This window comes from Grus americana, chromosome 4 (assembly GCF_028858705.1).
Source record: "Grus americana isolate bGruAme1 chromosome 4, bGruAme1.mat, whole genome shotgun sequence".
NCBI classification, from domain to species: domain Eukaryota; kingdom Metazoa; phylum Chordata; class Aves; order Gruiformes; family Gruidae; genus Grus; species Grus americana.
In genome coordinates, this window is record NC_072855.1 from 57,281,192 (window position 1) to 57,303,838 (window position 22,647).

The following is a 22,647-nucleotide window of genomic DNA, read 5'->3' on the forward strand; positions in this document are numbered from 1 at the left end:
TTAAAAACAAAAAGGGGGCGGGGGGCAGAGCATGTGCAGAGGGAAAAGCGAAGGATGTGCAGCAGAGAGGATTTTGTGGCGCTTTACCGAGACCCCGGCCCCAGCCGCCCCCTCCGTCAGCCCCTCCGCCGGCCCGGCTGCTCTGACCCCGCTCCCGCCGCTGAGCGGCGCGCCGCCCCGCTTCAGCCGTACAACATGGCGCCGCCCTTGCACCTCCGCTTCTGTTCAACATGGCGGCGCCTACCCCCCATAGCCGGGAGACGAGCTACAGCGCGCAGGCGCCGCTAATCTTTCCGGATCCAAAGCGCCACTATTTCAATGTTGACCCGCGCGCTTCCGCTTCCTCTTCCGGGTCCGGCGGCGCCAGGTATGGCGGAGGGAGGCTGAACGCTGTCGGCGTCTATCCGCCCTCATCCGCGGCCCGGCGGGCGGTGGGGTCGGCCAGGGGCCCCGGGGGGGTGTGGTGAGGGACCGGCGGCGCCGCTGCCCGCGCTGGGGCCGGCGGCGGGTCGGAGCTGCGCGGTGGAGTGGCCGGGCCTCCTCAGGCCTCCGCGGCGGGGCTGCCCAGAGCGGCCTGCGTCTCCCGGGCCGCGGCGAGCCGGGGCTGCGGCGCTGGGCCGGGGAGGGTGCTAGCCCTGGCGGCGGGGTTTGGCCTGAGGGGCTCTGAGGGCGGCCGGTGCCGCGTTGGGGCGTTACTCACTTGCGCCGCTGCAGAAGCGGGGTACCGCGGGCTTCGTTGTCCTCGTCACGTTGTGCGAGGCCCGGAGAAGGCTCTGGTCTGGGCCCAGAGCGTGATTAATAGTTTGGTGTCAGATGAGAGAAGAAAAGATAGCGTTTGCTTCAGCTCAGTTTTCAGCCTGGCCAACGAGGCTTGCACTGATTAAAAAATACACAGCTGGTAAAGCTTTAAACAGTTTTCTAAGGAAGCATGACATCACACAGCAGGACCAGGATGTTGAACTGCATTCAAGTTAGTTTGGGTGAATCTTCATTGCAAATCACATTCTACCCACTGTCACATGTTTTGTTGTTTTTTAATGTAATTGTGTTGGCTGCCATTGGTGAGGAAATGCTTTAATTTTGTTAATACATAATCAGCAGCTGCTGATTCAGATCTAGCTTGGTGCTTCGGTGCAGGTGATGCTGTGGTGTGCGAACTTCCATGTGGATGTTGACCCCTTAAACAAGTGCTGCTCTGTTTTTAATTAATTTAGGTGTAAAAAATGGTTCAGCGCCTGACCTACCGCCGTAGGCTGTCCTACAATACAGCTTCCAACAAGACTAGACTGTAAGTATGACATAGTTTCTAAAAAAAAAAAAAAAACAACCTTAATTTTTAAGAAAGCTAAGTTTAGGGTTTGATTATTACATTAACAAAGTATTTTTCTGTCATATTTAGGTCCCGAACACCTGGGAACAGGATTGTTTACCTTTACACCAAGAAAGTAGGGAAGGCACCAAAGTCAGCATGTGGTATATGCCCAGGAAGACTTCGTGGTGTAAGTATTAGGCTTACTGGCATAAGATTTTTAGGGTTTTTTGCAGAAATGTTTTTTCAGTACAAAGAGCCTTTTCAAGTCATATATGCCTGCCTATTGATGGATTCTCATATGAACAGCTTTCTTCTTTAAAATATTCTTATCTGAATGCTGTAAAATTTAACTGGTAAAACAGGCTTTGAAAGTTTAAAAAAATAAGTGCTTTTTCAATGGTTGTGGTTCTCATTGCTGTTACATCTGAACCTTCTTGTTCCAGAAGTTGTTACTGGCTGAAATTTTTAGATTTAGACAGAGGTGATTATGTGGCCAGTTTAAAAGTCTAAATTGGACCTATTAGGTCGGCTTTCAAAAAAACCCATTAGCTAAGTTTGACTTTCAGTTTTAGAAGAAGGGAATGAATGTTTTTAACATGACAGTTTTCTCCAAAATGCGCTGTTGGTGAAATGCCATTGCTCTTAACAGTGATGGGAATGCTTGAGTAATGTCTGTCTTTGAGCAGTTCCTACACTTGGGAAAACAATCTTTTTTATAAAAATTTTTTTAATGATGAAACTGTTGGTGAACCTGTATGGTAGAATGAAAAGATCAGCTTAGGAATGCCGAAGATGGTATGTATAACAAGCTGCAACTTCAGTCACTTTTTTGCATTTTGAATAGTCAACTTCAGGTGCTGCTGCTTTTTTAAATTATCAAAGTGAATTTTCTTAATATGGCTGTTATCCAAAATTACTATCTTATTATACACTTCTCATTTTGCTTCCTGTAGGTTCGTGCTGTGCGTCCTAAAGTTCTGATGAGGCTGTCAAAAACGAAGAAGCACGTTAGCAGAGCCTACGGTGGTTCCATGTGTGCTAAGTGTGTCCGCGACAGGTAAGCTCACAGAAAGCTAATTTTATTCTTGAGTTTACTTTGTACGAATTTTTTGCATCTCACTACTTTCATAATGTGGGCCAAAACTTTGAAGGCTGTTGTCTGACTTTGGTGTAGTAAAATGGAGCGATTAAGCATGGGGCATATTGGCAGTGACATGTGTGATCCCTTGGATTGGACTGTACGTGGAGCTCCTTTTGTAGAGAGTTTGTGTTCTTTGTGATTTCCTACTGCGCTGTTGCTTTGGTGCTAAACAGTCTGCTCGTTACGGGGTTTTATATTGACCCTCCATAGTGAAGATTTTTTTTCTCTTCTATTCTTTTGTCTAATGCAAAGATAGCTTTGGCCTCTTTGTGGTATTTTGGGACTAAAAGGTATTAATTTGTTGCATATTAAGCATCTTTATGTGGTTAAGCTTTAAATGGCCTTTGATGGCCCTTACTGAATTCAGGGTTTTTGGGTAACAGCTGTACATCCTATACTTCCTTGGCAAGTTTGAGGAAGAATGTGTATTACAAAGAATATGCCATCTCTGTGAGTGGTAATCAAAGCACATCTCTGGAGTTAGCAGTCTAATACCATTTTTTTCATCTGTAGTGCAAAGCTTGCCAGCAATTTTTTTCTGCTTGTATGAATTCGAAGTTAAATCACATTAGGTGCCACTGAAGACAGGTTGTTATAGCTACAGATCTATAGTGTAATTTTTCTCTGTTAAAAACCAGATTTTTTTGAGTTGTTTTCCCAAACACTTTATTGAGCTTGGTACATAGTTTTGAATACAGGAGTGTACCTTATTCTGCCTAAAACCAAAATAACCTCCTTCCCTGTAATTGGCAGGTGTTTCTCCTGTGTCTGTTTAGGCATCTTTGGTAGCTTTATTGTGCTTTGAATGTAGCCATATATACCAAATGTACATGGAATGTACATTTTAAAGGTAGAAGAGATTTGTGCTTTTAACTCGAAGCCACCAAATAGGCTGTTCGTGTGTCAGTACTATCACATAGGTCCATCTGCACCGTGGCCCTGCATGTCTTCCAGAAATAATCGTATTTAGGCATGACTTGGCCTGCCAGGGTTTTCTCTGTTTATGTGCAAAGAAGCTTTAATCCTGAGAGGGGAACTGTTCTTGTTTTGGTAACACGGTTCACATAAAGTTTCCTGTAGTTCTAAGGAAGAGAGCTGACCACAGCTGGTCACACCAATTCTGACCTTAAGAACTGCTAAATTAGTTTGCCAGTGAGGTGTTTTGCTTTTTGCCTTTGAAGTTCATGAAGGTGGTAATTTTTCGAGTGTTCAGCCATCAGGTATTATCTCACCTACCTACACGCCGCTCGCCCTAAATTTGTAGCCACACTAGGCCTTCTTTCTTCCCTGAACCGCTATTGTCATACAGTGCCACCGTCCCTGTCTTTTGATGGTGGCTTCTTTTTAAGTAGTTGTGGAACTAACACCACATGTACAATGAATGTTGGAGATGGCAAAACTAACTGTAAGTTTGTCTTATTTTTGTGTTTCCGCTTAAGTAGATAGATGTCCTACAGTTGTTGTTTTTCCTTTCCAGAATCAAACGAGCTTTTCTCATTGAGGAGCAGAAGATCGTTGTGAAAGTGTTGAAGGCACAAGCACAGAGCCAGAAGTCAAAGTGAATCTATTTTTAGTTTCAGCCCAATAAATGAAAGCACCGCTTTTCTTGTGTCCTGTCATTCCACGTGCTATCCTCAGCTGGTAGGAGCTGCTTCTCACAGCTTCTGTAACGCAGAATTGGGGCTTGGTGCAACAAAACCTGTAAGTCAGGATGCTGTATTCTGTGCTGCCTGCAGACAGGGAAGTCATGCAGGTGGAAGGAGGTCTGGTTAAATGGGGCTCCCAGCTCTGCCTGACAATCCTGTAGAGGGATTGGAGTAACTTTGAGCAATGCAGGTGTTTTGTTCACGGCAGCAGCTGTGTGTGAAGTCATCAGAGGACTTGGCTCAGAAGAAAGTTAGGAATCTGAAAAAGAAAAGCAAACAAAAGAAGACAGACTAAAGACTGGAAGAGAGATTGTTAGATGAGGAGGAGAGTTAGTACAGGCCTAAGGTAATTTTTTTTTTAATAGTATGTGTATTTACTGTTACTCGAGTGTGAGGGTGGGGAGAATACTCTGACATCTCGAAGCCAGTGCTGTAACCACCAGACAGTTGTGTACTGCTACATCTGGATCTCCTGGAAGAAAGCTGCAGATGTTTATTAGGTGCTTCCTGGGTCAGCAGTTAGAGGTATGACACAAGCAGCGCTCCAGGGCACAGTTAGGACAGACCTTTAATGGCTTCCAAAACTGGGTTTTAGAGTAGCAATTTAGGCCTCTGGTATTGAAACTTGAACCAAAGTTCTGTTGGTTTATCACTGGGATTGTAATGGTAATGTACAAAGTGGAAATGGGCTCTTTTTGCTGCTTTGCTATTGTGTTTTGTAGAGAGAACTATGTGCCTCTAACGCTATCCAGGAGTGCTTTAACGCACTCGGGGTAATTCTTGCATTACCTGTGGGTGCAGCAGTATTCCTCACCCCCAGCTCTGAATTTTGCAACTGTTCTTAGTATCTGACAAGAAGTGGGTATCTGTTTTTACCAAGAACTATTTTTTCAAAAAGTAGTGAGTTCCACCACCAGAATAAGGAAGGAGGATACATAATTACTGAGCGCACAGACTTACAGGGAGCAGTGAGGATGCCATTCGAAAAGGTTTCTTAGATGACTTGTGGAGTCTGCACACGGTCTGGCTCTGAGATGTGTGAAGATTCCTCCTCCTGACTGTATGCTGTCTGTTCACACCGTGCCTGGCTCTGAAGCTTGTCAGGCTGCACAGTCAGCCGAGAAACAGAGCACAGAAAGTGGAGTTGATGAAAAGACCTGCACTTTCAGTGGCAGCGAGCTGGTACTTTGGGTCAACCGCCTGCAAACTTGAGGGTGGTGTTGGTGCCTGCTGGGTTTGACAACAGGAGAAGGCTGTGGTCCAGGATAACTGACTTAACACTGCACAGGGTGAAAGGAGCTGTACCCTGCCAAGAATTGCTCCACAGTGTACCAAGTCATTGAAATCTGTCAATATTCTCAAAATGGATAGATGTTGCAGATAACTCATACAATCTTAAGTATGAAGAGTTTATTTCTCCTCAACTGAGGTTATGCTAAAACTTATTCCAAAGGCTGTAGCTAATTAAAGGAGGTTCTAAGACTAGCATTGCTACTCTGACATTTTTAGGTGCTGTTACTATAGTTAGTTTACAAAGTTAAAATTTTATTAGTTGTTGCCTTACTGTGCTAGTACAAACTTCAGTACTTTGGCATGCTCGAAAAAAGGTTTTTTTAAAGAAGCAGCAGCAAGTAGGGCAAGTGTGTCTAACCTGCCCCAAAAGTGCTCCTGTTTTACGTTAAAAGCTGCGAGATTAAAGTTTTCCTTGGGGCTTTTGGAAAGGAGGAAAGGTGGAGGGAGAGAATACTTTTGGAATAATTATGAGAAATGTCATAAATGTCTGTTGACAGGCAAATTGCACTGAGAGGGGGATTTTTCCAAACAGGAGGGCTGAAACTGAAAACAGCTAATTATAATGGCATGATTGCACTGAGAGGCAACTGAAGTATGAGTTCGGACAAGTGGTATCACCACTGTGGGCAGAAATAAAAGCAGTGATTAGGCAAAGTGTCAGTGAAATGGTTAAAAAAGCCCTTTTTTTTTTTTTTTAATAGTTTTGAAAAGTAATTCCCTGAGCAGACAGCTGCAGTGCAGGTCTGGGGGCTGTCACTGGGGGCACGATACCCCTCGGGGCTGCCGGTGCCCTCTGCGCAGCGGGTGGCAGGCTGGATGGCTTGGCGAGGCAGGGCATGCTCACCGTGTGACCTGGAGTGAGGGGTTGGTGTTGAGATGGTTTTTGTTGCCTCTCTCTGGTGTTAAATGATGCCTGCTGAAAGGCATCGGTCTTCCTATGTTTGGGTGCTTAAGTGGTTTGGGTTGTTTTTTTTTTTTTTATGGACCTGTTACTTCTCCTCAGCTAGCACTGTCGGGTGCCTTTTCTGAAGGAAACACTTCCCGTGCTGTCAGGAGACGACCTCAGGTAAAGGTATAGAGAAGACAGGACCTGCTATTTCTTGCCCCTGTTGATGAAGCAGGAGGAACTAGACAAACTTATGCTCAAAACGGGGAATTTTTCTCCCTTCGGTGCTGCCTGGGTGCTTGTCTCCGTACCAAGCCTCAGCGGAGCTGACTAGCCGCTTGGCCCTGCTGCCGGCCTGGGCCAGCAAGGTGTTTGCTTACAGGAGCGTGTGAGAGGTTTTGTGTGCACGCAGGTACCGCGCTTGCCGTCAGCTGCTGCTGGTTTGACGCCCCTTTTCCCCTCCCCGCTCTGTGTGCAGCGTTGGGGTCTCCTCCGGCTGCGGGCCAGGACGGACACCACATCCCGTGCTGCAGGCAAGGGGCGTCCCCGCCCTGCTCCTTCCCCCCCCCGCAAACCCAGGGACGCGGGTGGAGCCTACTCTGGATCTTTTCCTTTCCCTCGGGCCTGTACCTCCGCGGCTCCGGGACGCGGGATTTTCCTTCCCCCTGCCAGGAAGCTGCCGCAGCGCTCGGGGGTCGCTTCGCCCAAAGAGCGCTCCCGCCCCTTGGCGGCGGCTGCGGGGCAGGTGTCGCACGTCCCCGCAGGCAGCATTCCGTACGCGAGGCTGGTGGCGTACGCATCCGTACGTGTTAACGCGGGCCCGCGGCCGCCGGCCCCACGGCACCCGGGAAGGGGCGGCCACGTGGCTGCCCAGCCCGGGGGCGGGGTCTGCGCCCCTCGCCCCGCCCTCGGCCCCGCCCCAAGCTCCTCGCCGTTACCCAGCACCGACACGTCAGGACTGTTGGATCCTGGCAGGTGAGTAAGATGGATAGATTCCCCCGGCGGAGGCGGTCTGCGTTTCCAGATGTTTTTGTGCAAAAAAAAAAAAAGCGTTTACTTTATGTCGCTCATTTTCGCCTGGGCGTCACTTTTGGGTGGTTTCATTTGGGTTGGCTTTTTAAAAATTTGTTAATTTACCCTGTCAGGACGCGGCAGCCAATTTCCGTTTCCGCCTTCGTGTCCGGTCGTGGAGGGCGGCCGCGGCGGGGCGAGCCGGGCCGGGCAGGGAGCAGCGGCTGTCCGTTGGGCCGCGCCGCCGCCATGGAGACGCTGTACCGCCTGCCCTTCGCCGTGCTCGAGTGCCCCAACATCAAGCTGAAGCGGCCGAGCTGGGTGCACATGCCCTCGGCCATGACCGTTTACGCGCTGGTGGTGGTGTCCTACTTCCTCATCACCGGAGGTGAGGCCGGGGCCGGTGGGGCGGGCGGTGTGAGCGGGAGACCCCGTTTACGGAGCAGGTCTTCCTCTGTGGGGTGGGCTGCAGGCCCCTGCACCGGGTAGCAGAGCCGCCGCCGCTGCTGACTCCTTGTCCGGCTCCAGATCGGTCGTTAAACGCGAACTTCGGCCACCTCCGAGCGCCCCTGCGGTGTTAGAGCAGTTCTCGCTGTTTCCTGCTCTGAGTCAAAGGTGATGTTTGCTTTTCTCCCGCAGGGATTATCTATGATGTGATCGTGGAACCTCCCAGCGTGGGGTCGATGACAGATGAACATGGGCATCAGAGGCCGGTGGCCTTCTTGGCATACAGGTAGGAGCAGGGCTCCGCACCCGCAAGCGAGGTGCTGCAAATCATAGCATCATAGAGTGGTTTGGGTTGGAAGGGACCTTAAAGATCATCTAGTTCCAACCCCCCTGCTGTGGGCAGGGACACCCTCCACTAGACCACGTTGCCCAAAGCCCCATCCAGCCTGGCCTTGAACACTTCCAGGGATGGGGCATCCACAGCTTCTCTGGGCAACCTGTTCCAGTGCCTCACCGCCCTCACAGTAAAGAATTTCTTCCTAACATCTAATCTAAATCGACCCTCCTTCAGCTTAAACCCATTACCCCTTGTCCTGTCACTACATGCCATTGTAACCAGTCCCTCTCCAGCTATCTTGTAGGCCCCCTTTAGGAAGGCTGCTATAAGGTCTCCCTGGAGCCTTCTCTTCTCCAGGCTGAACAATCGCAACTCTCTCAGCCTGCCTTCATAGGAGAGGTGCTTCAGCCCTCTGATCATCTTCATGGACCTCTTCTGGACCTGCTCCAACAGCTCCATGTCCTTATGTTGGGCACCCCAGAGCTGAACGCAGTACTCCAGGTGGGATCTCACGAGAGCAGAGAATCCCCTCCCTCGACCTGCTGGTCACGCTTCTTTTGATGCAGCCCAGGGTATGGTTGGCTTTCTGGGCTGCAAGCGCACGTTGCCAGCTCATGTTGAGCTTCTCATCAACCACCACCCCCAAGTCCTTCTCCTCAGGGTTGCTCTCAATCCAGTGCCTGAGCACAAGTGACTGAACCTGTCTTACAGAGCTGTGCATTGACTTTTTTTTTGAGCTCTCTGTGCAAAGCAGGATCTGTTCTATATCAGTCTTTGTTTTGCAAATATTAAAAAAAAAACAAACAACAGCATTGAAATCAATGGAAATGGAAAAACTAAGTCCTTCTAAAACTTTTAAAAATGAAAAGACTGATAAGAACAATGTCTTGAGCTGCCAGTACTTCTCTTTATTCCAAACCCTTGCTGTTAAAGTTGAATTTTGTAGCGGATGCAGACATATTTGGTCATATTTTATAGTAGCATACATAATGTTTGTGAAACTTGGGGTTCTGGCCTTTTGAACTCCAGTGTAATTGGGACTCTTGCATCTGAGAGTGAGGAACAGTTATAAATGCATAAGAACAGTGTCATCTTTGAGTCTTTTGTTTCTATTATTGAAAATAAACTAGAGACTGCTTAGTAACAATTGGTCTTAAGAGGGTTAAATCTACATTTGTAACTGTATTTTTTTATGTGTGTAGAAACAAATAATGGATTTTGTTAAATACCTAAAAAGTTCTTTGAATCTGTGAGGTCTGTGACATGCCTTGTGCACAGATTTTGACTTGGACTAGATGTAGTATATGTCTCAGACTGGCTTGGATTGTTGCAATATAGATGAATCAGGTTACTGCAGGGAGTTGGTAGCACTTTAGTACAACTCAGTGAAAACAACATGAAAGATGATGAAATTGTTTTCAGGATATGAGAAAATAATTATAATCTTCATTTCTGATTAGCATCTGCAGTAGTTTAATCTATGCTAATTTTATGAGGTTGCTAGTATTGCTAATTACAAGGATAGGAAAAAGGATCGGTGACTGTGGGAAGCAGGAGACTTGTGATCTGGGTGTAATATTTCTTTCTATATCTCTGCTTCCCCTCTCTCCATCTGAGCTCTGTAAACAGGAAATTCGGCAGTGTGGAGTGACAGAGCCGGGGCACTTTCAGACTGGGTCTCCACAATCCATGTGTGGGCTCAGTGAGCTGGTAGCAAAACGGAGTGCAGGCAAGAACCGCTTTTGCAGTGTGCTGGAACCTGTAGATGTGCTTCATGCGCTGACGTAGTGCTTTGAGTGGGATTTGTACTGGGATGAGGATTCAGGCACTGTTGACTAAACATCGGGATGGAAATAAGACTTGAGAAGCCCAGTGGCTCTGGGGTCACAGTTCCACGCCTCGAGTCATCTCTGAAACCAGATGCTACTTTGGACTAGGTATTTCTGAAAACTGATGAGCTTGTGTGGTAGCCTTTAGTATACACTATTTTGTATAAAACAACGACTATGCTTGACTGATCACCTTGCACACTATCAGTCCCAGACATAAATTACATATTAAAGCCTTAATGTAATCATATAATGTCAGTTTCCATACCTACTTTTTGTTAGAAAGTCAGCTATCAAATTTAATCATCCTGTATATTTGTACAGCTAAGGCAGGTTGAGTAGATGGGGTTTGAAATGTAACTAGTTTCTTTAAAACTAATCTTTTCCTGACTCTCTCTTCTTCCCTCCCCCCCTTCTTTTTCTTTAGAGTAAACGGACAATATATTATGGAAGGGCTCGCATCCAGCTTCCTCTTCACAATGGGTGGCCTAGGATTCATAATTCTGGATCGATCCAATGCACCAAACATCCCCAAGCTGAATAGGTTTCTTTTGCTCTTTATTGGATTTGTCAGCGTGCTTTTGAGCTTCTTCATGGCCAGAGTTTTCATGAGGATGAAATTACCGTAAGTGATTTAATACTCTTTCAGCTTTTCTTCTGTTTTTCTGGCTCGTGCACCTATGTTAAGTTTAAAGAGCAGCAGACAATACAATGAGATATGTTAAAGATCTGTAGCTTGGCTATAAGTTGTTTTTCTTTGGAACAAGCTACCTTGAATGAGGTGGGATGGTTTTGGGGCCAGCTACTGTAAAATTGTGCTGTCGTTAAAAAAAGGTGACAGTTCCTGGTATGTCAGAAGATATGATTAGTGAGTCTGACTTACAACGAATTTTAAGGTAGACTGAGTATCTACTGGTCAGGTAAAAGTAATTACATGGTAGGGCTTTGAGGAGAAGGAAGTGTCAAAGAACTTGAAGAAAGGCAAATGAGTTCTTTATAGTGACAGTGTACATGAGAGATCATAACTAGAAGAACTGATGGCAGCAGTAACAAGTGTTTAGAAACATCCAAAGCAGTCTGAAAATAAAGATGATGTCTCAGGGTTTTTTTTTTTTTCTGTTGCTGGAAAACTGAACATAATTTTGAAGCATACACTATCTGTGACATTTTAATGCATCTATATTTGCAGATCAAAAAATAGGAAAGATCTGGAGATTTCAGGCTACGCAAAATCCAAATGCAGGCTTTTCAATCCCCCCCCCCCGCCCTTTATTTCTCAGTCCATCTATTTCATTTAGAATAGCTGAAACCTGATGATTAGAGGTACTGGTAGTTAATTTCTGGAATAGCTCCATGAGATGTTGACTTAACAATGACAGTCATTCATCCTTTCTTATTTTTTTTTTTTTTTACCTCTGCAGTGTAGTTAAAAACTTGTTTCATAGCACAGAAGTGCTGGGTTCCCTGGCAGCAGGTAGCTGGATAGGGACCTCCTCTGTATTTTCTTGCTTCATTGATGGTATATATTCTCTTGTTTTATTGAGTACACATGTGTCTTAACAGTTCTCTTTCTCAAACTCATTAAAGAAACAGGGTTTCAGAGAAGTGGAAGAGAAAAAGAGACCAGAGTTGTGCCAAGTGCCAGAAAATGTCAGGTTATGTTGGCTATCTTAACACTGGTAGTTTGTGTAAAGGGTACAAATAAAGAACCTTTCACAGAGTGTAATCTGGGATTCAAAAATTCCAAACAGTTACCAAGACTGGATTGAGAACAGGCTAATCCATTTTCAGTGTTCATTGAAGAAGATCAACTGAGGAAGAAGCATGTAGTTAAGCTGGCCAGTTTGTACCTTGGACAGGATTTATTCTTTTAAATAGCCTTGATCAGCAGAGTTTTTGGCAGTCTGAAGTTTTTGTTTTAAGACCATATGCCTCTTGATTTCTTTTTTTTTTTTGAGGAGTGCTGCTCATGTTTGCTAACTTAATTTTTTTCTGTAGGGGCTACTTGATGGGTTAGTACCTCTTGTGATGTATGAAAGCCTGAGCTGTATTTACTTCTCTTCATGAAGTGCTTAAGAAGAAGCAGCAAGAAACAAATTCCGTAGTCACCATCAACAGGAAAGAGACCTGACCATGAGAAACAACTGGGGAAAGAGTGCTTTCTTTGCCAACAAACTCTCACTTTCAATGGCTGATCTGTAGTTTTGAAGCAATGTTTTATCACTTCTGTTTCGGAGCTTTTGAAAAGAGCAAGTTACCTAGCTGGGTTTTTCTTTTATACCCCAACTCAGTATGAAATAGAAAACCTATCTTTAGCTCTACCTGAAATGAGTATTAGCCATTGGCTTGACAGTTCTTTGTTGCAGGTCTGTCTCCTCTTCCCTGTGTGGGACAATTATATGTGTGAATTGGAGAAGAAACATCTGAAATGTTTCTTTCCAAGTTATAATTAGAAAATTAGTAACTTTGGATGCTTTACAGTCAAGATACATGTCTGAAATTATTTCAAAGGCACCTTTTGCCTTCATGTTAATGGCTCTATGTGAGCAAATCCAGACATGCACTGGGAAAGGCAAACTGTATGAATGTGCATTTCTTTTTGAAAAAGTGTACGAAAGGAGCCAAATAAAACTTATTTTCTACAAAATTATTTGAATTCTATGCAGTTTCTGAAGCTTTTTCTTGTGTGCATGACCTATTCTACATCCAGGCTTGAGATGCTATACCTTACCATGACCACATAATTCAGCTTTATTTTTCACTATTGAATAATGATTTTTTTTTTTAATATCAGGGACAGGAAACCTCATATTTTCCATGAGCTTGTACTTTCCATGAACATTATATCAAATGACATACTGCTGTCAGTAGCCAAGAAAACTTACTTCTGAAGGTGCTGCTTTTTTGTGTGAGATGCTCAGCTCCAACTTACTTTGTTTTCATTTTAAAAGATTGAATGTTACTATCACGTTTCATTGAAGTAATGTATTGTATTCTGGGGAAGGAAAGAGTCCTCTAAATCTCCATAAATATCTTTTCTGCAAGCCATATATGTTTGAAGCACTATTTTCATTTGTATAATTGTCAGTGAGAAATGTTGTTAATTCCTGTAATTGCAAAGTTAGTATTGCTGTTCACATACTTAATCAAATTTGTGAGCTAGCTGTTAATCATCTGTCCTCAGGATATGTTACTTCCACTCCCTCATTCGTATGTGCAATGTGACTTCAGCATTTGCTCATCATACATGTTTGTCTTTAAGATTTAAGGTAGCTTAAGCTGTTTTATGAGGCTCATAACTGCACAGTTTCGTCTTTTCAAAGCGGTTATCTTTTGGTCACTCTGGTTTTTGTGAGACATATGCTTACCCTCAAGGGGTAATATTGATATTCTGTAACTAAATAACTGAATATGTGTCAACTTTTTAATACATCTGAGAGGGAAGTCAAACCAGAAAGTCACTTCAGTGAGTATAATCGAGATCCCTGCAGCTCAGGGCTTGTCCCGCTGCAGTTCAGCCTCAGACTCCCAAGTTTGCAGCTGATTCTAAATGACCGTGCTCTTAAACAGTGAATTTAATGGCATGGTTGAATACCTGTGGTCTATGAAATGCATTTGATCATAATTGCACGCTAGGTGACATAACTTGGAACAAATAAAGCGGACTTATAATTGCAAGGTAGAAGACAGTTTTTGGAGACTAAAACTAAGATCATGACTGTCTGCAACAAACAAGGTTAAATGATCCCTTATGTTTCCTTAGTCACAGGCTACGAACTAGATCTGGTATGATCCTCTGCCAAAGCATGAGGCACAGAGTGAAACTGGAAAACAAACGCAGAGCAGAAGACAGACCACCCAGAAATTCGAAGCGTGCTAGGTAGGAAGATGTCAGAATGCACAACTGGAGATTGGTTCATTTTGGACGTGGGTTGGAGGCTTCTTGGTCCCCCAAGGAAAGACTTCTACAGAGCACTGTTGAATAAACTGCAAAGAAGAGGTATTGCTATGCATTATAGCAATTTATGCATTTTCAGTTAAAGAAAGGCTGGTATTTTCTGTAAATATCTGTTGTTCTTTACAGGTAACAGTAGTTGGCCTCTACTGTGTAGAGGTTTAGGACAGGAATATTTCAGTGACTGAAAGAAAACTTCCTGTAACTAGTGACAATACCCATCTGTGTTTGGTGCTCATATCTTCTAGGGTGAACTGAACTAGATTGGGGGGGAATTAAAAACAAAATTGAAACACTGTGATAAAGGTAAAGCAGAACTTATAAGAACACATCTTTCGATGATTAAAAACAGAAGTTTGGCCTTCTTCCAAATGCAACAAAAAGAGGCTGAAGCATAGAGGTCTTGATTTTCTGGCTCTGTTGCTGGAGAAAATACTATGGCTCCTCCATAGGCTTCAGTATAATCTCTGAGTGATGATGCCTAGTCAGGAATAGATATGTAACCTGTGTAGCTTTTGAAAGTTAGTATACGTGTATATGAACCCTTAACAATCCGAGTGATCTTATACTTAATTGACTTAAGCTGAAAAATACCTCTAGATAAAAAAGCCCAGACATTTTGGTTTCCTTTCTTCCCCGCCCCCCCCCCCCCCATATTTTTTCCAGACTTCTGTAAATTGTGGAACAATAACATAGAATCATTTTGGTTGGAAAAGACCTTTAAGATCATCAAGTCCAACCCTTAACCTAGCACTGCCAAGTCCAACCACTAAACCGTGTCCCTAAGCACCCCATCTACATGGCTTTTAAATACCTCCAGGGATGGTGACTCAACCACTTCCCTGGGCAGCCTGTTCCAGTACTTGACAAACCTTTCAGTGAAGAATTTTTTCCCTAATATCCAATCTAAACCTCCCCTGGCGCAACTTGAGGCCATTTCCTCTTGTCCTATCGCTTGTTACTTGGGAGAAGAGACCAACACCCACCTGGCTACAACCTCCTTTCAGGGAGTTGTAGAAGGCCATAAGGTCTCCCCTCAGCCTCCTTTTCTCCAGGCTAAACCACCCCAGTTCCCTCAGCCGCTCCTCATCACACTTGTGCTCTAGACTCTTCACCAGCTTTGTTGCCCTTCTCTGGACAGGTTCCAGCACCTCCATGTCCTTCCTGTAGTGAGGGGCCCAAAACTGAACACAGTACTCAAGGTGCGGCCCCACCAGTGCCGAGTACAGGGGGACAATCACTTCCCTAGTCCTGCTGGCCACACTGTTTCTGATACAAGCCAGGATGCTGTTGGCTTTCTTGGCCACCTGGGCTCATATTCAGCCAGCTGTCGACCAACACCCCCAGGTCCTTTTCTGCTGGGCAGCCTTCCAGCCACTCTTCCCCAACCCTGTAGCATTGCCTGGGGTTGTTGTGACCCAAGTGCAGGACCTGGCACTTGGCTTTGTTGAACCTCATAGAGATGGCCTCAACCCATCGATCCAGCTTGTCCAGATCCCTCTGTAGAGCCTTCCTACCCTCCAGCAGATCAACACTCCTGCTCAATTTTGTGTCATCTGCAAACTTACTGAGGGTGCACTCTATCCCCTCGTCCAGATCACTGATAAAGGTGTTAAACAGAACTAGGCCCAATACTGCACCCTGGAGAGCACCACTTGTGACCAGCCACCAACTGGATTTAACTCTGTTCACCACAACTCTTTGGGCCTGGCCATCCAGCTGGTTTTTTTACCCAGCGAAGAGTACGCCCATCCAAGCCATGAGCAGCCAGATTGTCCAGGAGAATGCTGTGGGAGACAGTGTCAAATGCTTTACTAAAGTCCAGGTAGACAACATCCACAGCCTTTCCCTCATCCACTAAGTGGGTCACCTTGTCATAGAAGGAGATCAGGTTAGTCAAGCAGGACCAGCCTTTCATGAACCCATACTGATCACCTGGCTGTCTTGTAGCTGCCGTGTGATGGCACTCAGATGATAACCTCTCCATAACCTTCCCCAGCACTGAGGTCAGACTGACAGGCCTGTAGTTCCCCAGATCTTCCTTCTTGCTCTTCTTGTGGATGGGCATCACATTTGCTAACCTCCAGTCAAGTGGGACCTCCTCGTTTAGCCAGGACTGCTGATAAATGATGGAAAGTGGCTTGGTGAGCACTTCTGCCAGGTCTCTCAGTACCCTTGGGTGGATTCTGTCCTGTCCCATAGACTTGTGTGTGTCTGAGTGGTGTAGCAGGTCACTAACCATTTCCCCTTGGATTATGGGGGCTTCATTCTGCTCCCTGTCTCTGTCTTCCAGCTCAGGGGGCTGGATACCCCAAGAACAACCGGTCTTACTATTAAAGACTGAGGCAAAGAAGGTATTAAGTGCCTCAGCCTTTTCCTCATCCTTTGTCACTATCTTTCCCCTAGCATCCAATGAAGGATGGAGATTCTCCTTAGCTCTCCTTTTGTTGTTAATGTATTTATAGGAATATTTTTTAATGTTCTTTTACAGCAGTAGCCAGATTAAGTTCTAGTTGGGCTTTGGCCCTTCTGATTTTCTCCCTGCATAACCTCATGACATCTTTATAGTCCCCCTGAGTTGCCTGCTCCTTCTTCCAAAGGTCGTAAACTTTCTTTTTTTCCCAGAGTTCCAGCCAAAGCTCTCTGTTCAGCCAGGCCGGTCTTCTTTCCCGCCAGCTCGTCTTTCGGCACATGGGGACAGCCTGCTCCTGTGCCTTTAAGATTTCCTTCTTGAAGAATGCCCAGCTTTCATGGACTCCTTTGCCCTTCAGGACTGCCTCCCAAGGGACTCTGTCAACCGTGCCCCTAAACAGGCCAGAGTCTGCCCTCCGGAAGACCAAGGTAGCAGTTCTGCTGACCCCCCTCCTTGCTTCTCCAAAAATCGAGACACGTTTGGAACATATGTGCCACTGAAACAATTTCTGGAGGGAGGGGGACATTTCAGCCATTTTGAGGAGATACTGATAAATACTCTTGCTGATAAAGATAAGCATGGCATTTTTTTGTAAGCCCAAATATCACCTTTTTAAAGATGTGTAATTGTTAACTAAAACCTATAATATTTTTTACAGGTAAGTTTATTTACTGGTATGAAGTAGTCCACACTGATGCCTGAAATAAAACTGCCACCTTAGACCGATGCAGAATATTTTTAAGCCACCGCCATTAGACTTTCTTACTAATTTACAGCATTCTAATTCTAAATATATTGTACTTAATGGAATTTTGCTTTGCTGCTTGCAAAGCTGGATATGTGTTCACAGAATACTGCTTGATATGGTTACTGTAATCTACCTATTTCCAGTTCCAGTTGTGTATTTTATATATGCATAAATATATGTTCTTAATATATGAATTATGAAGCACTAGATACTACACTTCTTAAGAGTTACAGCCTTAGAAATGGAGACAACCCTGAATTTCTCTGCTGCTCCCAAAACAGGGAGCGAACATGGATATGAGGAAGACAGCAATTCTCATTTATTTTCGTGGCATGCATGGAAATGCTGCATACAATGGAAACTGTTTTTCTACAGCATAGCAAAGTCTGTGACAACGTAATTTGTGTTGCACGTTTGTGAATGTGGTAATTGTATTCTTCCTTCAGCATTACAATTTTCTTCACAAAAAAGGGTTGCAGCAATAGCTCTGGCCTGTTTTTAGAATTTCTAATTGCCACGTCTCAACTTTGCAGTTACTTTAGAATATTTTTCTTCCAGAACTTGGTTAAAGAGGGTTGAAACCGTTACAAGAAAGGAATTGGAACAATTGTAAGAATCTTAGAAGGAGCACATTTTGTAATGCTCTGCAGTCGCATTGAGGCCTTTCAGCTATACTGATGATTGGAGAAATATGGATAAACTTGGATTTCAGTAACAGCAAAAAATACAACTAATGCATCAAACTCTTCTTAAAGGGTAGTGTTTCATGGGAAGCAGCAACTAGAAATATGAGAGTTTCTAGGTGATTTGGTTTCTTTGGTGAGAACTAATTATGCTGGTGTCCCTTTTTGTTTGACATGGATACCCGTCAGCTAAGAACTGGACTGAGACCATGAGCTCGTTTTAGAGCAACAGCTGAGGCACTATAATGGGAGTCAAGCACGTCTGACTTGCGCCACGTTTTAATTGGTGATACAGATGCGAGGCACTGCATTCTGATATCTCGTATCTTGAATCTATAAGGCAACTTGCCGAGCTCCTGTTTAATGATATCAGTTTAGTTACTAATGTTCTTTGGGTATAAGATGGAGTTTCACTTCATCACGTAACTATCCCATATGGGTTCTATAAATGTCAAAGCTCTTAGAGTGTTGTACCTGCAGGCTGCAAGAAATAGTATTTAGCTTTGAGTAAATCAGATCAATATGGTATCATCCGCTGCCTTATGCATGTGAAAGACTGACGTTGGTAATTTCCTTCTTTTTTTGGTATCAGTTTTCACTACAAAGATCAATGTTGAGGTGGGGACTGGTATCCCTTTGTTGTCTGTGGTAATTGTATGCTCTTAGCTGGAAACAGGGAAAGAAAAAAATTGAAAGGATTCAGACTGTTTGGGTTATTCTAGAGTAAACAGTGAAAGATAAACTTTTTCTGTGTTATTTAATAGACAGGGTGAAACCATTTCATAACTTTTAGCTATTCTTGACAGCTCCTGGATGATAGGTAATATGTTCACTATATTCAGCCTTCCAGTACCTCATCCGTCTTTAAATGTGGATGGAGAGTGTGAGGGATGGGAAATAAATAAATAAAAAAACCCCCCTTAAATACAGTCTGAAGAAAAAGTTTTGGGGGTTGGAGGAAGCATTTTAGGCACCTGGAAGAAAATGGTAAAAGGATGAGTAGCCAACTCGGATTTTTACAGAGTAAGTCATATGAAGAAAAAGCCACACATGAGAGTTATGGGCCCTGAGGAAAGAAGAAAAGCAGATGTTTAGGCTGTACCTTTTGATACTGTCTTGCATGTTATGGAAACTTGGCTTAGCCGAAACAACTATAAGCTTGATGCAAAAGTACTTCAAAAACCATATTCAGAGAGTGTTTACTGATTAGCTGATGTCCTTTTATCAAAGTGGAAAGATTTTTTTTTTGAGGTCTGTCCTGTGGCTAGTTTTACTCAACACCCAGTGACCTGGATTGAGTAGGGAGCAATTACTAAATTAGTAGAAATCATAAAACTCAGAGACTGTTGGGAGGGCAGAATTAGGATGCATAGTGATCTTAACAAATCAAAAAGAATGCCCTAAAATAAGTAGACTGGTTTATTCTTTCTAGGAACAAGTGCCTAATACCAATGCTATGCAAGCAAAATAACTGCCAAAGTGCAGGATTCCTCCGAGTGAGTCCTTGGGTTCTGAGCTGAGGAAGAGTGTTTGCCTTTTGCGCAGCAATACAAGATCACACTGACATATTTGCAAAACTTTTAACTACAAAGTGTATGACACAGAAAAGTAAGTGTGAAAAGGAAAGGAGTAATTTTGTTTCTGTGTTAGTAGTAGATAGAGCTTAAATAGCAACAAGGAAGAGTTGGGATAATACTAGAAAAAATATTTTTGAGGGTAAAATTGTTGACTACTGGACTAGATGGTCTATAGTGGTGATGGAATTTCTGCTGTGTGCAGCTTTAAGAACAGGCTAGGAAAATGCCTGTTAAAATCTGCAGATGTATCTGGCCTTGTTTTGGGGTGAGTGATTGGCTTTTTGAGGTGTCTTCCAGCAGCTGCCCATCTTTATTATTCCATGGATGAGAACAAAACTTTTGACCTTCCAAACACCAACGCTCTCTGGCTTTAAAAACAGTTATGGCAAGGTCTTTGTAAATAACTAAATCTGTCCTTTAAAAATATCCCTGCGGTGCAGTTGTAGGACAGACTCCTGCTGGCCTCGGTACAGTCTGAGAAAAATTAAGTAGTTACATGACCTAGACATGTCAGCAGAAAGTAGCTCCATTAACTGCCTAGTGCCAGAAGAGAAAATGAATTAGCTGTGGGGGTAAGGAAAATAGAAATGTTTGGATGAACGTTTAAGGCTTTTTCCTTTCCTAATTTCCATGGTAGTCTTTTACGTAAAATGTGTTACGATTAGGCGGCTATCAGAACAGCTGCCGTATTAGAACAGGACGATGAGTGGGTGGAGGGAGCCTGTGATAGTTCTAGGCAGTACTTTACTGAGGGAGCTTTCTCTGTGTTTCTGCCTTCTCTGAGCCGGAGCAGCAGTAAGACACTAATACACTTTTCAATTACCTGGGCTTCTCCAGATCTCCCCTTTCACTGACCCGTGGAATTTAACTTCTTTTGTGTTTTACCCAAGCGCGTCTGCCTCCCTGCTACGCTTGGTTGTTATACCAGCTTTGAACTACTGTGTTTTATCTCCTTTTGCTGGCCTGCTGCTAGCCGGAGCTCTTTTCGGGGGATTTATACTATTGTCTTTCAGCAGCTGCCATCCATTGTTTCTTTGCTGTCATTCTAGACTTCCAAGTTTCAGACACTGCTGCTGGTTTTGATTGTTCTCTTTTATTTCTGCCTTCAAAGGATATTATTTATCAGTCTCCTCAGCTCTTCCACTTCCTTATTCTGCCTCCGCTAGTACTTTCTCTTTTATCACACCGAAATCCATCACTTAGCCCCACCAGCCACTTGGCGATCCATCAGCCTTGCTTCCCTTAGTTTTCCTACCTCTGTTCCTTCTACTCTGACTACAGGTCCTTTAATTTTCTCTGCTGACCACTGTCTGAGCTACTTCACCCTGCACTGACTCCACACTTCATTAGCTCCTGCTATCCGTGGCAAAGCTCAACCTCCTGGCTTCCCTCATCCTTTCAGCCTCTCTCCTCCTCTGGTTGTTCCTTTGACCATTCCAGTTTTCTCTTAGCTGTCTCATATCTTTGTCTTTATTGTTCTACACTCTGCACCATCTGTTGTGCTGCTGCCTGCATGACTCATCCTGAAAACAATAAAAATCCTACTGCATCCCCAAGCATTACGCTAGGGAGCCAACGAAGGCACTCCTGTATCCAAAAGCTACATCAACAGCAGTCAAGCCAAGATCCTCATGGAATTCAGGTACATAATTTTTGTTTAAATCAATAGAAGTTAACTGCCAAATACATCTGAGAATCCTGCCAAAGTTTCATCACAACTCTGAGAAAAGGAGGCAATTGTTTCCTGGGGCTGGATTTAAAAACACCTCTGCAGGGATAACCTGAAAGTTCTTAAGTTTCTTAGTGAGTAACTCTATGTTTTTTTCTGCACATACAATTACTGAGTGTTTTATGAGCATAGACAACATATGGTCTGTACACAATGGAACAAACTAAGAAAAATCTGTCACAAATACCAAGATTCATATACACAGTAGACAAGGCAATAAATATGAAAGCTCATAAAACCAGGGAAATGGAATGTTCCATCAGACCTTTTTTAAAGGTGCACAAGGCACACAATGCCTAAAACTACTGCTACTTAACAAAGTGATTAACAGATTTAAATCATCATTTGGTTTCATAGCCTGAGCAGGAATATTTTTAGATGTATGAGGAAGTTTTTTCCCCTCTAATGTTTTAGAAGGCAGTAGAAACACATAGTGACCTTAAATATTTTCTTGTCTCATTTAACACCTGGGTAAACCCAGGCTATACTTTGCTGAAATCAATGGAGACAGACAGGTGCAAAAAGAGAAATTAGGCTTGTAATATTTTGGATGTGTCTAAGAGTTGTGTTTAACCGCAGCTTGTTTACTAGACTGTGACTGAACAAGCCTCATTTTACCTACTTTGGGTGGTCAGTACAAAGTATTCTACCTTTGTGCAGCTACACTTGGAAAATAAATGTCTTTTATTTTAAGACTGTAAATAATATCTGAAGCTGACTAAAGCAATTCTGTCTACTATTAGGAGTTTCAGCATCGTTATTAGCTCCTACTCTTAATCTTTTTCATCCTTAACACCTTTCATTTTTACCTGTCTGCACTTTCAGTCATCTGCTAAGCCCTTGGTTCACCACTGGATGGCAGTCCCTGCAATGCTATTCACTCTGCGAAGGAAAGTCTGGGTTTAAAAGTAGCGTACTGAAATCACATACTGCTTTGTACATGAATATCTACATGAAATATTACAGTGGTGAGTATATTTGGATCCACTTTTCTTGTTGCTAAAGTATAAGTATGTGAAAGACTTTTCTGCAGATTTCTTTCACTTAAATTCATTTTCCAACTGAAACTTCGGGGCTTAAAAGCATACAAGAGGGTAACAACTTGCACTTCTATGGCACCATCCAGCCAAAAATTTCAAAGCGCTTTATACAGACTATGTCAATTAAGAAGTCAGAGTGTGTGTGTGTGTGTGTGAGTGTGTATAGTATATATAGTATATATGCTAGCTTTATACATAGCTCATAAAAGGGAAAAAAATTTGGAGTATATAAAGTTGTATGGATTACTCAAAATTACAATGTTTATGTAGAGAGGTAAAAAAAATAAAGCCTCAGTCTTTTGATTGAATGTCCACTGTATGTCTGATGGTGGGGAAGGAATGAAATGTCTAAAAGGAACTGACTATTTAAATGGCTAAAATACAGTAAGAACTACTTAGTACTGAAATTATGACTGATGTCCATAAATTGGAATTAAAAGTCAGAACATAGATTGCAGAGGTAGAGAAAGGCATGTGGACTGCACCAGGATTTCTGTGCATATGGTTGTAAAGTAGGGTGAGTTTACTACCACGAGGTTTTAGAAAAGTTCCTGCCAGAACCAGGAGCTCTCCCTGCTGGCACCTCTCTTGAAGCATAAT

General features: G+C 43.7%; 2 protein-coding genes and 1 long non-coding RNA gene across 3 annotated transcripts; 2 read left to right on the forward strand and 1 right to left on the reverse strand.

Annotated features, from left to right (window-relative positions):
* The first annotated feature begins 471 nt into the window (after positions 1 to 471).
* Positions 472 to 4,055, forward strand: RPL34 (ribosomal protein L34). The gene is made up of 5 exons (XM_054824654.1): positions 472 to 482; positions 1,213 to 1,288; positions 1,400 to 1,499; positions 2,266 to 2,369; positions 3,931 to 4,055. Exons 2-5 carry the CDS (start codon positions 1,224 to 1,226, stop codon positions 4,013 to 4,015), a joined length of 354 nt encoding a protein of 117 aa, XP_054680629.1. The 5' UTR covers positions 472 to 482; positions 1,213 to 1,223; the 3' UTR covers positions 4,016 to 4,055.
* LOC129206040 (uncharacterized) lies at positions 4,053 to 7,037 on the reverse strand. Its single transcript, XR_008576958.1, has 3 exons — positions 6,909 to 7,037; positions 5,060 to 5,204; positions 4,053 to 4,358 (listed from the first exon to the last, which is right to left on the reverse strand). It is a non-coding gene; the product is annotated as an uncharacterized LOC129206040 (long non-coding RNA).
* Positions 7,038 to 7,439: 402 nt separating this feature from the next.
* Positions 7,440 to 12,558, forward strand: OSTC (oligosaccharyltransferase complex non-catalytic subunit). The gene is made up of 4 exons (XM_054824653.1): positions 7,440 to 7,677; positions 7,929 to 8,022; positions 10,330 to 10,527; positions 11,901 to 12,558. Exons 1-4 carry the CDS (start codon positions 7,539 to 7,541, stop codon positions 11,917 to 11,919), a joined length of 450 nt encoding a protein of 149 aa, XP_054680628.1. The 5' UTR covers positions 7,440 to 7,538; the 3' UTR covers positions 11,920 to 12,558.
* The last annotated feature ends 10,089 nt before the right edge of the window (positions 12,559 to 22,647 follow it).

Bases quoted from the DNA above. Each gene is read 5' to 3' on its own strand.
- RPL34 (XM_054824654.1), top strand. From the start codon at position 1,224: ATGGTTCAGCGCCTGACCTACCGCCGTAGGCTGTCCTACAATACAGCT. The intron at 1,289-1,399 runs GTAAGTATGACA...TGTCATATTTAG, and splicing joins GCTTCCAACAAGACTAGACT to GTCCCGAACACCTGGGAACA. The intron at 2,370-3,930 runs GTAAGCTCACAG...TTTCCTTTCCAG, and splicing joins GCTAAGTGTGTCCGCGACAG to AATCAAACGAGCTTTTCTCA.
- OSTC (XM_054824653.1), top strand. From the start codon at position 7,539: ATGGAGACGCTGTACCGCCTGCCCTTCGCCGTGCTCGAGTGCCCCAAC. The intron at 7,678-7,928 runs GTGAGGCCGGGG...TTTCTCCCGCAG, and splicing joins CTACTTCCTCATCACCGGAG to GGATTATCTATGATGTGATC. The intron at 8,023-10,329 runs GTAGGAGCAGGG...CTTTTTCTTTAG, and splicing joins GTGGCCTTCTTGGCATACAG to AGTAAACGGACAATATATTA.